This window comes from Oryctolagus cuniculus, chromosome 19 (assembly GCF_051225735.1).
Source record: "Oryctolagus cuniculus isolate XC-2025 breed Fujian yellow rabbit chromosome 19, ASM5122573v1, whole genome shotgun sequence".
Taxonomy (NCBI): Eukaryota; Metazoa; Chordata; class Mammalia; order Lagomorpha; family Leporidae; genus Oryctolagus; species Oryctolagus cuniculus.
The window spans coordinates 16,882,783-16,894,661 of record NC_142885.1 but is presented as its reverse complement, the minus strand read 5'-3'; the positions used below and the strand labels follow the sequence as shown (position 1 = coordinate 16,894,661).

General features: G+C 64.3%; 2 protein-coding genes across 8 annotated transcripts in view; one reads left to right on the top strand and one right to left on the bottom strand.

Annotated features, from left to right (window-relative positions):
* Window positions 1-8,221, top strand: NCF1 (neutrophil cytosolic factor 1). 3 transcript variants are annotated; one of them, NM_001082102.3, is given in 11 exon segments: window positions 13-156; window positions 1,272-1,352; window positions 2,988-3,063; window positions 3,181-3,346; window positions 3,641-3,696; window positions 5,273-5,395; window positions 5,819-5,926; window positions 6,109-6,226; window positions 6,460-6,567; window positions 6,656-6,801; window positions 7,450-8,221. In NM_001082102.3, coding segments are annotated over 11 exon segments (1,176 nt in total). In that variant the 5' UTR covers window positions 13-84; the 3' UTR covers window positions 7,572-8,221.
* A 1,223-nt stretch (window positions 8,222-9,444) lies between these two features.
* The window catches only part of LOC100339432 (general transcription factor II-I repeat domain-containing protein 2B), a 51,489-nt gene continuing 49,054 nt past the window's right edge, over window positions 9,445-11,879 (bottom strand). For all 5 annotated transcript variants that reach the window (XM_089321975.1, XM_089321976.1, XM_089321977.1 and 2 more), the window contains one exon: window positions 9,445-11,276. In XM_089321975.1, the coding sequence (XP_089178101.1) occupies window positions 9,646-11,276 (1,631 nt within the window). In that variant the 3' untranslated portion in view covers window positions 9,445-9,645. The remainder of the gene's footprint in view (window positions 11,277-11,879) is intronic.

Here is an 11,879-nt window from a genome sequence, read left to right as displayed (position 1 = left end):
ATGAGGACGGAAGGAACTTCCTCTTTCTGGGGTATTTAGGGCCTGGCCCGGGGACGGCAGGCACCCTGGAAACGCTGCCCAGCCATGGGGGACGCCTTCATCCGCCACATTGCCCTGCTGGGCTTTGAGAAACGCTTTGTCCCCAGCCAGCACTACGTGAGTGGATCCGGGGCCCAGCCTGGGGAGGACGCGGTGGGGGCAGGGGCGGGGGCTCGGGCCTTGCTCTGTCTGTCCGAGCCCGGGCACCACAGCCTCCCCCTGGGATGACTGCCTGGCCCAGGCGCTGCCCAGCCTCACCCTCTCGGCTCCCGGCCCCAGCCTGGTTTCCGCTCTGCAGCCCAGAACACAGATCCCGGGCCTCTTCCTCCAAGGAGGCCTCCCTGATCAGCTGTGTGTGTCCCTGGGAAGCCTGCACAGGCAGCTCTGCTGGTGGGCTTTTTTTTTTTTTTTTTTCGAAAGAGTTACACAGAGGAAAGGCAGAGAGAGAGAGAGAGAGAGAGAGGTCTTCCATCTGATGGTTTACTCCCCAATTGGCCACAACAGCTGGAGCTGTGCCAATCCGAAGCCAGGAGCCAGGAGCTTCTTCTGGGTCTCCCACATGGGTGCAGGGGCCCAAGGACTTGGGCCATCTTCTACTGCCCTCCCAGGCCATAGCAGAGAGCTGGATCGGAAGTGGAGCAGCCAGGAGTTGAACCGGTGACCATATGGGATGCCGGCACTTCAGGCCAGGGCGTTAACCCGCTGCGCCACAGAGCTGGCCCCATGTTGAGCTTTTCGACCTGCCAGGGGAGCGACACCAACACAGGGGCCGGCCAGTCTCCCGCCTGCCATCATGGGTGGAATAGTGAAGACCAGGTGCCAAGACCTTTCTTCATTTAGAAGTCAGAGTGACAGAGGAGGAGGGAGAGACAGAGAGACAGAGAGAGAGAGAGAGAGAGACCTTCTATCCACTGGTTCACTCCCCAAATGGCTGCAACAGCCAGGGCTGGGCCAGGCCAGTGCTGGGAGCCCCATAGCATCCGGCTGGGGCCTGATAGGCTGGCGCCTTTTTGCCGTTTGACCCCTGGGACCCTCGAGCCCCGCCCCTGCTCCTCCCGCTTATCCTCGGATTCCTCTGAGAGGCCCATCTTCTTGGCCCCCGAGTGCCAAGGGGGTGCTGAGGCCGCGGAGTTAGCGCCCTATCTGTGGCCCCCGCGGCCCCACAGCCGGCTGCCCCCGCCCCCACCGCAGCCGCGGAAGCCGAACGAGGGCGCGTGCGGGCCTCTCCCCAGGTGTACATGTTCTTGGTGAAGTGGCAGGACCTGTCCGAGAAGGTGATCTACCGCCGGTTCACCGAGATCTACGAGTTCCACGTGAGTCCACGGCGGGGGCGGGGACGCCTGCCCGGCCCCGCCCCGTCCTGCGCACCGCCCAACACCAACTCTTCCCAGCCCACAGCCAAGGCGCCTTCGTTTTACCTGCATCCAAACATGTTGGAAAACTAACTTTTTTATTTATTTAAAGGGCCTAGTGACAGGGAGACAGGAAGATTATTTATTTATTTATTTTTTTGACAGGCAGAGTGAACAGTGAGAGCGAGAGACAGAGAGAAAGGTCTTCCTTTGCCGTTGGTTCACCCTCCAATGGCCGCCAAGGCTGGCGTGCTGCGGCCAGTGCACCGCGCTGATCCGATGGCAGGAGCCAGGTGCTTCTCCTGGTCTCCCATGGGGTGCAGGGCCCAAGCACTTGGGCCATCCTCCACTGCACTCCCGGGCTACAGCAGAGAGCTGGCCTGGAAGAGGGGCAACTGGGACAGAATCCGGCGCCCCGACCGGGACTAGAACCCGGTGTGCTGGTGCCTAGTGAGCCGCGGCGCTGGCCTAACAGGAAGATCTTAATAGCCGCTGGTTCACTCCCCCAAATGACCTCAACAGTCAGGGCTGGGCAAGGCCAGAGCCAAGAGCTGGGAGCTCCATCTGGCTTTCCATGTGGGTGGCAGGGCCCAAGCACTTGGGCCATGGCCTGCTGCCTCCCAGGGTTTGAGTTAGCAGGGAGCTGGATCAGAAGTGGAGCAGCCAGGACTTGAGCCCAGCACCCCAATACGGGATGTGGGCATCCCAAGCACTAGTTTAACCTCTGCTCCAAACACCTGCCCATCGAAGGCTTTTTCTTAAAAGGAAATAAAAGGTGATAAATTGAAGGCTCCCTTAATTGCATACCTGACCTTGGGTGACTGCACACGTGCGGACACACACACACACACACACGCACACACGTGGGCCGGGAAACATGCAGCACTGGCGAGCAACACACATACGTGGCCTCAGCACACTGCCTCCTTGCTTTTATTACCATCACTAGGTTATATATTTTTTAAAGATTTATTTCTTTATTTGAAAGGCAGAGTTATAAAGAGAGAGAGACAGATCTTGCATCTACTGGTTCACTCCCCAAATGGCCACAACAGCCAAGGCTGGACCAGGCCAGAGCCAGGAGCCAGGAGCCAGGAGCCAGGAGCCAGGAGCCAGGAGCCAGGAGCTTCTTCTGGGTCTCCCATGTGGGTTCCCGGGCCCAAGCACTTGGGTCATCTACTGCTGCTTTCCCAGCCACAGTAGCAGGGAGCTGGATTGGAAGTGGAGCAGCTGGGACTTGAACCCGCAGTCATACAGGGTGGCAGCCTAATCTGCTGCGCCACAGCTCCAGCCCCTTAGGGAGGGGGTGGTCTTGTAGACCACGGTGTGGCTGTTGCCTTTCACTCCGAGGGAACCAGGGGGCCAGGGTGGGCTTTGAGCAGAGCCGGGAGAGGATCCTGGTGGGCTGAGCACAGACCAGGGTGGAGGGTGGGGAGGCTGTGGGAGGCTGTAGTACCCGCCGCGGCCTGGCGGTGGCGATGTGAGGACGGTGATGCACCTGCCGTTGGCTGGGACCCGGGACACCCCAAGGCTTCAGCCGCTGGGGCGCAGGGGTTGTCCTAAGGAATATCTCCTCCGGTCTTCTCTTACGTCTAGAAAATGTTGAAAGAGATGTTCCCCATCGAAGCAGGGGAAATTAACCCGGAGAGCCGCATCATCCCCCACCTCCCAGGTGAGCACCTGCCCGAGGCACCAGCCCGCTCTTGACCTTGACCTTGCGCGCGCGCGCGCGCGCGCGCGCGCGCGGCGGGGGGGTGTTGCTCACCGGTTCTCGGGCGCCCCCGCCCAGCCCCCAGGTGGTTCGACGGGCAGCGGGCGGCCGAGAGCCGCCAGGGCACGCTCACCGAGTACTGCGGCGCGCTCATGGCGCTGCCCGTCAAGATCTCCCGCTGTCCCCACCTGCTGAACTTCTTCAAGGTGCGTCCGGACGACCTCAAGCTGCCCGCGGACAGCCAGTGAGTGGCCGCCTCCTCCCACCCCGGGCACGAGGCTGAAAGGGCGGGACCCCAACTCAACCCCAAGGAGCGGCCGCGCTGGCCCTGCGGCCTGGGGACGCCGCGGGTCTCGTACCTCCCCGGCAAGGCGGGGCGCAGGGCCCGGGTCCGGCTGCCCCCGGGTCACAGTCGCTCCCCAGGGCCCCCTCCCCTCGTTGGTCCACTCGCTGGCTCCTCTCGGCGGTAAGTCCTTCCGCGCGTCTACCCCCGGGAGGGCCGGCGGCTGACCAGGCTGCGTGCTCTGCTCTCTCTCAGGGCAAAAAAGCCGGAGACGTACTTGATGTCCAAAGACGCCAAGAGCAACTTGGCAGGTGAGGGGCGGGGCCGGGGAGTGGCTAGGAGGCAGGGGCGGGGCTGGGGAGGAGCTAGGAGGCAGGGAGGGGGCGGGGCTGTGGCTGGGCTAGGAGGCAGGTGAGGGGGCGTGGCTAGGGAGGGGCAACGTGCAGGGAAGGGACGGGGCTGGGGAGGAGCTAGGAGGCAGGTGAGGGCGGGGCTGAGGAGGAGCTAGGAGGCAGGGGCGGGGCCGACAGGGCTCGGGGGTGGGAGCTAGGAGGTAGGGGAGGGCGGGGCTGGGGAAGGGGGCGGTGCTGGGGGAGCTAGGAGGCACGGCGGGGGCCAGGGTGGCCAGGCGGGGCTGGGGGAGGAGCAACGTGGCAGGAGAGGGGCGGGGCGTGGGGAGGTGAGGAGCAACGTGGCAAGGGAGGGGGCGGGGCTGGGGAGGAGCAAGAAGGCAGGCTGGGCTGGGGGAGGAGCGATGTGGCAGGGGGCAAGGCTGCGGGAGGAGCAACGAGGCAGATGAGGGGGCGCGGCTGGGGAGGGAGAGGAGCAATGTGGCAGGGAAGGGGCGGGGCGGCCGGGCGGGGCTGGGGGAGGTGGCCATGGACCACCCCGGAGCCGAGGGCGGGCTGTGAGGCTCTGGGTTAACGCTGGAGGCGTCGGCTCTTTGGGGCGTGAGAGGGGGCTCCTCACCCCCGTGACTGCCGAGCCCAGCACAGAGCGGAGAGGCTTGTGGCCGAACGCCTGAGCCCTGAGCCGGCATGGGGAGCCAGGGTTCTTCAGAAGTGGCTCAGGGCCATGGCAGTTCCCAGTCTTGGTTGTACAGCGGTTGTTCCTAACCCCTGGCGTTTAGGGAGCACATTTATTTATTCTAAAGGCAGAGTTACAGAGCGAGAGGGACAGGGAGAGAGAGTGTGAGGTCTTCCATCCGCTGGTTCACTCCCCAAACGGTTGCAACAGCCAAGGCTGGGCCAGGCCAGAGCCAGGAGCCAGGAGCTTCTTCCAGGTCTCCCATGTGGGTGCAGGAGCCCAAGCACTAGGGCCTTCTTCTACCGCTCTCCCAGGCCACAGCAGAGAGCTGGATGGGAAGTGGAGCAGCTGGGACTCGAACCGGCGCCCATATGCGATGCCGGTGTAGCAGACGGCAGCTTTACTCGCTGTGCCACGGCGCCAGCGCAGGCCCTGGTTCATGGGGTCATCAGGAAGTGGGCACTGCAGTGCTGAGGTCCCCAATTGGACAGCTAGGCACACCGAGGCACGGTGTAGCTGAGACGCAGCTGGGAAGCCCAGGGCCAGGGTGAGAATTAGCAGGTGCCAGGCCCAGATCCGGGCTGGTCTGTGTTCATGTGAGGCCCCCAGGAGATCCCACACACCTTGGTGTTGTGAGAGGCTGCTTCCAGCCCCCGCGTGAGTCTGGAATGTACTAGGTGCTCAATGAATCCAGGGGCGCGCACAGCCCAGTGCATTTGCTGCCTTCATTTGCAGGGTGCCCCCCCCCGTCCCACCCCAACCCCTGGGTGCACAGCCCTGCTGGCAGTCCCTGGGGCCTGCCCCCGGGGACCCCCCGCACCGCTGCACTCGCTCACCCCGCCCACCTGCCCTCTGCCACAGACATCACGGGCCCCATCATTCTGCAGACCTATCGCGCCATCGCCAACTACGAGAAGCACTCGCCCTCGGAGATGGCCATGGCCACGGGGGACGTGGTGGACGTCGTGGAGAAGAACGAGAGTGGTCAGGCCCCCGCCCCCTCCCCACCCCGCTTGGGGTCCCGTTCCTCTGGTGCTGGGAGTGAGGTGGGCTGAGCTTCCTACCAAGGCTCTGGCCTTCTTCTGGCTTGTCCCACCTGTAGGGGTGGGTGAGGGAAGACTGGGGGCGCTTCAGTCCCTCCGGGGGCCCTGAACCTGCCCCCCCAAATTTGCCCCAGGGGGTGCAAACTGTTCATTGGGCAAAGGGGTCCCAGCTGTAATGTGTGAGCCTGTGTGTGTGTGTGTGGAGGGGTGATGATCATGGTGTCCAGCGTGGTGGAGGTGCCATCGCCAAATCTGAGTATTGGGGACGACTGTGTCTGTGTCCAGGCATCCCCACCACCCCGAAGGCGAGGGAGGCATCAAGCCCTGCCCCTCATTACCGCCCCCCCCCGCATACTTGGCACAGGCTGGTGGTTCTGTCAAATGAAGACCAAGCGTGGCTGGGTCCCCGCGTCCTTCCTGGAGCCCCTGGACAGTCCTGACGAGCCAGAGGACCCAGAGCCCAACTACGCAGGTGCCCCCTGCCCTCCAAGGCTGTGGCAGGGTTGGGGGAGAGGCAGGAGGGGCCCAGGGGTACGGAGAGAGCAGCAGCTGAGGGAAGCCTGGGTCCCCCACCCCCAAGGAAAGGAAGGGGATTTCGGGCCCCCACGGGGTGGACAGACCTTCACAATGCCCTGGGCCCCTGTCCTGCACCAGGTGAGCCCTACGTCACCATCAAAGCCTACACCGCCGTGGAGGAGGACGAAGTGTCCCTGGCCCAGGGCGAAGCCATCGAGGTCATTCACAAACTCCTGGACGGCTGGTGGGTGGTCAGGTAAGCGACCCCTGCCCCCACCTCCGCGCAAGCCCACTGGGCTCGGTTTCCATCTTAGTAGCCAGCGCCTGATGAGGTCTTCAGAAAGTTAACAGAAATGCCTACGATGACCAAAAAAAAAAAAAAAAAAAAAAAAAATCATGCCCGGGTCTCCCTTTAAGGCCAGAGGCCCAGGGAGAGGGGCGAGGTCTGTGGGGCTGGGATCTGGCGCCCACCAGGGCCGTCTCTTGCAGGAAGGAGGACGTCACTGGCTACTTCCCGTCCATGTTCCTGCAAAAGTCGGGGCAGGACCTGACCCAGGCCCAGCGCCAGATCAAGAGCCGGGGGGCGCCGCCCCGCAGGTGAGCCGGCCGGGGTCCAGGGGCGGGCCCCTCCGCGCGGCCTCGGCCAGGGGCCCGACGACAGCCTCCCCCGTCCCGCCCCGGCCAGGTCGTCCATCCGCAACGCGCACAGCATCCACCAGCGCGCGCGCAAGCGCCTCAGCCAGGACACCTACCGCCGCAACAGCGTGCGCTACCTGCAGCAGCGCCGCCGCCTGCTGCCGCCCGGCCAGCGCGGCGCCCAGAGCCCGCTGCGTGAGTGACGGCGGGGGCGGGGCCAGGGGCGGGGCCAGGGAGGCGGGGCCTGGGCCGGCGGGAGTCCTAGAGAGCAGGGTAAGGCGGTGCCGGGAGCCCGCGGCGTGAGTGACGGCGGGGGCGGGGCCGGGGAGGCGGGGCCTGGGCCGGCGGGAGTCGAGAGAGCAGGGTAACGGCGGGGCCCGGAGCCCGCTGCGTGAGTGACGGCGGGGGCGGGGCCAGGGGAGGCGGGGTCTGGGCCCGCGGGAGTCCTAGAGAGCAGGGTTAGGCGGTGCCGGGAGCCCGCGGCGTGAGTGACGGCGAGGGCGGGGGGGCGGGGCCGGGCAGGGCTCTGGGGCGGGGTCTGGGCGGTGGGAGTCCCAGAGAGCAGGGTAAGGGCGGGGCCCGGAGCCCGCTGCGTGAGTGACCGCGAGGGCGGGGCCGGTCTCTGGGGCGGGGCCAGGGCCGGCGGGAGTCCTAGAGAGTAGGGACGTGCTCTGGGGGCGGAGCCGGGGAGGCGGGGCCTGAACAGGTAGGAGCCCTAGAGAGCAGGGTAGGGCGGGACCGGGGATGGATTCTGGGGGCGGAGTCAGGGCAGGAAAGGGTGGGGCCAGCGCGGGAGGCGGAGTCAGGGCGGGGCTCTGACCGGGCCGTGCGGTCTCCCGGCAGAGGAGGAGCCGCGGCCGCAGAGCACGAAGCCGCAGCCCGCGGTGCCCCCGCGGCCCAGCGCCGACCTCATCCTGAACCGGTGCAGCGAGAGCACCAAGCGGAAGCTGGCGTCGACCCTGTGAGGCCGCGCCCTGCCTGTATACGCTTGTACATAGCACGGGGCCTGGACGCCCAAGGACAGTCGCCGGGACCCTAGCTCTGCAAAGGCAGCGCGGCCCGAGCTCCGCCCCGCGGGTGTTTCCAGAATGAGGACAGAGGGCTGGGGGATTGCTGGGGAGAAGTTCGGTGCGTGCCGCCCAGCCTTGGGCAAGAGCACTTTCGCAAGGGCGCGAGGAACTCCAGTCCCCGCTGCCCGCTGATGCGGACAGGGGCCGCCTGCACGCACTCCACTCCACGGGGAGAGATCACGATGGGCCCGTGGGGCGGGGTGGGCCCAGCTGTCATTTGGGTGAGGTGGTGGGGGGGTCCTCTGACCACTCCCAGAGACCCCACTCCAGTTGGGAAAGTGTCCCCGGAAGCTGATACTCCTCGATGGACAGAGCCTGGCCGCTGACTCCGGCACCGGTGCCCGCCCTGGGGAGCCTGGACCGGAACGCAGAGCTACTGGGGCGCAGGCCCGGCCGTGCATCCGGGGCAGGGGCTGTGCAGGACCCACAAGGCTGGTCTCCCAGGCTGCTCAGGGCAATAATGGGACCCCCAGCCCCAACTCCTCTGCTTGTACGGCCACAGTTACAACCTTTCCATTAAATAAATAGATAGAATGTCAGCATCATTCGGAGTGTTGTTTTTCCTCCAAGCTGAAGATAACGCCAAGAGGCTGAGGGGCGGGTGCTGTGGTGCCGTGGGCGGCGCTGGTGCTGGCGCCGCCTGCATCTGGAATCAGTGGCTGGATCCCGCGGTGGAGGTGGCCGGAGTTCTGGCAGCCCTGCCCCCGCTTCTGATCCAGCTGCTGCTGCTTTTTTCTTTAATATGAAAGTCAGAGTTACAGAGAGAGAGAGAGAGAGAGAGAGAGAGAGGTTTTCCATCCGCTGGTTCACTCCCCAATTGGCCACAACGGCCGGAGCCGGGCCGATCCGAAGCCAGGAGCCAGGAGCCTCTTCCTGGTCTCCCACGCGGGTGCAGGGGCCCAAGGACTTGGGCCATCTTCTACTGCTTTCCCAAGCCACAGCGGGAGCTGGATCAGAAGTGGAGCAGCCAGGACTAGAACCAGCGCACCCGTATGGGATGCCAGCACTGCAGGTGGCAGCTTTACCTGCTGCACCACAGCACCAGCCCCATGTTTTGTTTTGTTTTGTATTTATTTGAAAGTCAGAGTTACACAGAGAGAGGAGAGGCAGGGAGAGAGAGATCTTCCATTCAATGGTTCACTCCCCAATTGGCCACAACGGCTGGAGCTTGCCTATCCGAAGCCAGGAGCCTCCTCCAGGTCTCCCACTCGGTTGCAGGGGCCCAAGGACTTGGGCCATCTTCTACTGCTTTCCCAGGCCACCACAGAGAGCTGGATTGGAAGTGGAGCAGCCGGGTCTTGAACTGGTGCTCACATGGGATGCGGGCGCCCAGGCCAGGGTGTTAACCCGCCACGCCACAGCGCCGGCCCCTTTTTTTTTTTTTTTTAAGAGAACCTCGGCCTCCACTTACTCTGTGTTTTGTAGCCTAGGTTACTTGTTTTGGGGGTTTTCTATTTTAGGCTGGGTTTCCTTCCGGTTTCCCGTAAAGGGGGAGACAGGTAATACAGGGATACCATGTGTGTGACTCACCGCCAACCGATTCCGGTCAGACTTGCAACACGCTAGAACGCACATGGGACCCCGAGAGAACAGGGGAGGGGCATACGTGGGCACATGCAGCTGTCAAGGAACACACACACACACACACACACACACGTCTGTTTCTCTGCTGACACTTCTGGACATCCAAAGCCCTTGGGGCTCAGGCAGACGACACGGAAGAACGGAACAGGCTGAGCCCAAGGCTGTCACCTCGCGGAGAAACAACTAAACCTCTCTGGATTTTTACTGAACTCAGAGGAGGCATAACGCATCATACAGACAGGCCTGGTACCGCAAATAATGACATTTCCAAGTGGGGAAAAATTAACAACAACAACAAATAAGCATGGGGCTGCCTCGTAGTGGATTTTCTCCTTTTGCGACCCGACGCCCAGGGTTCCGCCACGCGGGGCTGGGGCGTCCTACCTTACGTGGCCACGTGGAGCACGGAGTCCCAGGGCGCTGTCTTGAGCTGGGAGCAGTACTCCGTCTTACTCAGTTTCATGATGGCGAAGAGCTGCTCACAGATGTGGGTGCTCCCGAACATGGAGAGGACCTTGGCGCAGTGGGCCCGGAGCCTCGGGTAGCTGCTGCACAGGTGCCTGTAGAACTCGGGCACCCCCACCTTGTCGTACTTGGCCTTGAGCAGGGTGTTGCACTGCAGGTCGATGACCTCCAGCTGCAGGTCCTCCCGCACGCAGTCCACCGTCACCGAGAAGGGCGCGCGGAACAGGGCCAGCTCGCTCTCGCACTGCTGGAAGTCGGCCAGCCGGCTCTGGAACTCCGCCTTCAGCTCGGCGATCTTGGGCAGGTAGCTCAGCCCGTCACGCTCGCTCCTGGACACTGACTTCAGCGTGGGGAAGTGGGCCAGGTTGTTCCGGGCCAGGTGCGTCTCCCACAGGCACAGCTTGGCCAGGAAGGCCCGGATGAGGTCGTACATCTGCGTGACGAGCTGCGAGTGGCCCTGCAGGGCCAGGCTCAGCGTGTTGAGGTGCGTGGTCACGTCCACCAGGAAGGCCAGGTCTCTGATCCAGTCCCCCGAGCTCAGCTGGGGCAGCGGCTTGCCGCGGGACGACATGAAGGAGTCGATGTCTTCCAGGGACTCGAAGAACCGCTTGAGCACCAGCCCGCGGCTGAGCCACTTGATGCCGGTGTAGTAGAGGAGGCTGCCGTACTGGCTGTCCAGCTCGTAGAGCAGGGTGCTGAAGGCGCCGTGGTTCAGGCCCCGCGAGCAGATCCAGTTCACTGAGCTCACCACCACCTCCATGACGTGGTCCATCTGCAGCTTGCGGGCGCACAGCGACTCCGGGTGAATGATGCAACACACCGACTTCAGCTCCGAGCCCCCTCCGCGGCTCGCGGCCACCTTGGACCGCAGCTTGGTGACCAGCCCGTCGCTGGCGTCCACCATGGCCGGCGTGCCCGTGGACGCCACGCTCACCAGTTTGGACCAGTCGATGTTGAACTTCTTCAGGCTCTTCTCCACGCGCACGAACGTCTCCTGCGCCGACCTGCTGCCGGTCACGGGCACCGTGTCCAGCAGCTCCTCCGAGGCCTCCAGGTTCTCGTCCACGCCGCGGATGAACAGGGCCACCTGCGGGGTGTTGTTGATGTCCGTGATCTCGTCGATGGCGATCGAGTAGGCCACGGACGCCCGGATCTTCTCCCGCAGCTTCTCCCACAGGCCGCCAGCTACGTCCTCGGCAGGCGGCGCTGGTGGCACCCCCGCCCCACCGGCCCCGCCCCCGGCCCCGGCCCCGGCCCCGGCCCCGGCTGGCCCCGCGGCCTCGGGCGCCCCCAGCAGGTACTGGCGCAGCCCCCGGCGCAGCCCCCTTTTGAGCTCCCGCAGCTTGGCGTCGCGCGTCTGCTCCGTGTACTGGTCGTAGAGCTCGCTGTGGTTGGTTTGGTAGTGGCGCCGCAGGTTGTACTCCTTGGACACAGACATGCTCTGCTTGCAGATCAGACACGTGGGCATGTTCTGCACCTCCACGAAGAAGTACGCCCGCTCCCACTTCTCCTGGAACACGCGGCCCTCCTGGTCGATCTTCCGCTTCCCCACTTGGGAGAGAGACACGGCGGTGAGGACACAGCTGGGCGGCGAAGGCCCGGGGAGCGAAATCCAGGGGGCTGCAGGGTGGGGCGTGGCAAGGCGCGGCGGGTGTGGCTACGGAGGGGTGTGGCTTTGGGCGGAGAGGGGCGTGGCTAGGGAGCGTCCTGAATGGGCTGGGCGAGGAGAGGTGTGGCTAAGCGAGGAAGGAGGTGTGGCTGGGAAGGGGTGTGGCAGCTGGGCTGGGAGGGGCGTGGCAATCGGGAGGGGGCGTGGCACACCGGTGTGGGGGTGGGGGGCAGCTGAGTGAGTTCAAGCGTGCACCGTGCACCGTGCCGGCGTCTCAAATTTAAAGAAGCATGCGGGTAAACAAGATACACAGATATAGAAGGGGACTTCAGAAAACGCAGGGGAATCTGGAGACAGAACGTCAACGGGTGGTTGCCAGGAGACAGGGGCGGGAACGGGAAGTGACTGACAGTGGGTAGGAGGCTTCCTCCTCCTCCAATGCTGTAAGACCGGGGTGGGGGGCAGTTGTGCAAGGCTGAAACCGAGCTGGCAACCAACGCTGAGCTGCACACGCGACTCAAGTGGGTTTGATGCTGTGGAAGGGC

Coding starts and splice junctions, on each gene's coding strand:
- NCF1 (XM_089320599.1), top strand. CDS start 5,344: ATGGCCATGGCCACGGGGGACGTGGTGGACGTCGTGGAGAAGAACGAG. Junction 5,396..5,818: donor CGTGGAGAAGAACGAGAGTG/GTCAGGCCCCCG, acceptor TACTTGGCACAG/GCTGGTGGTTCTGTCAAATG. Junction 6,568..6,655: donor CGGGGGGCGCCGCCCCGCAG/GTGAGCCGGCCG, acceptor CGCCCCGGCCAG/GTCGTCCATCCGCAACGCGC.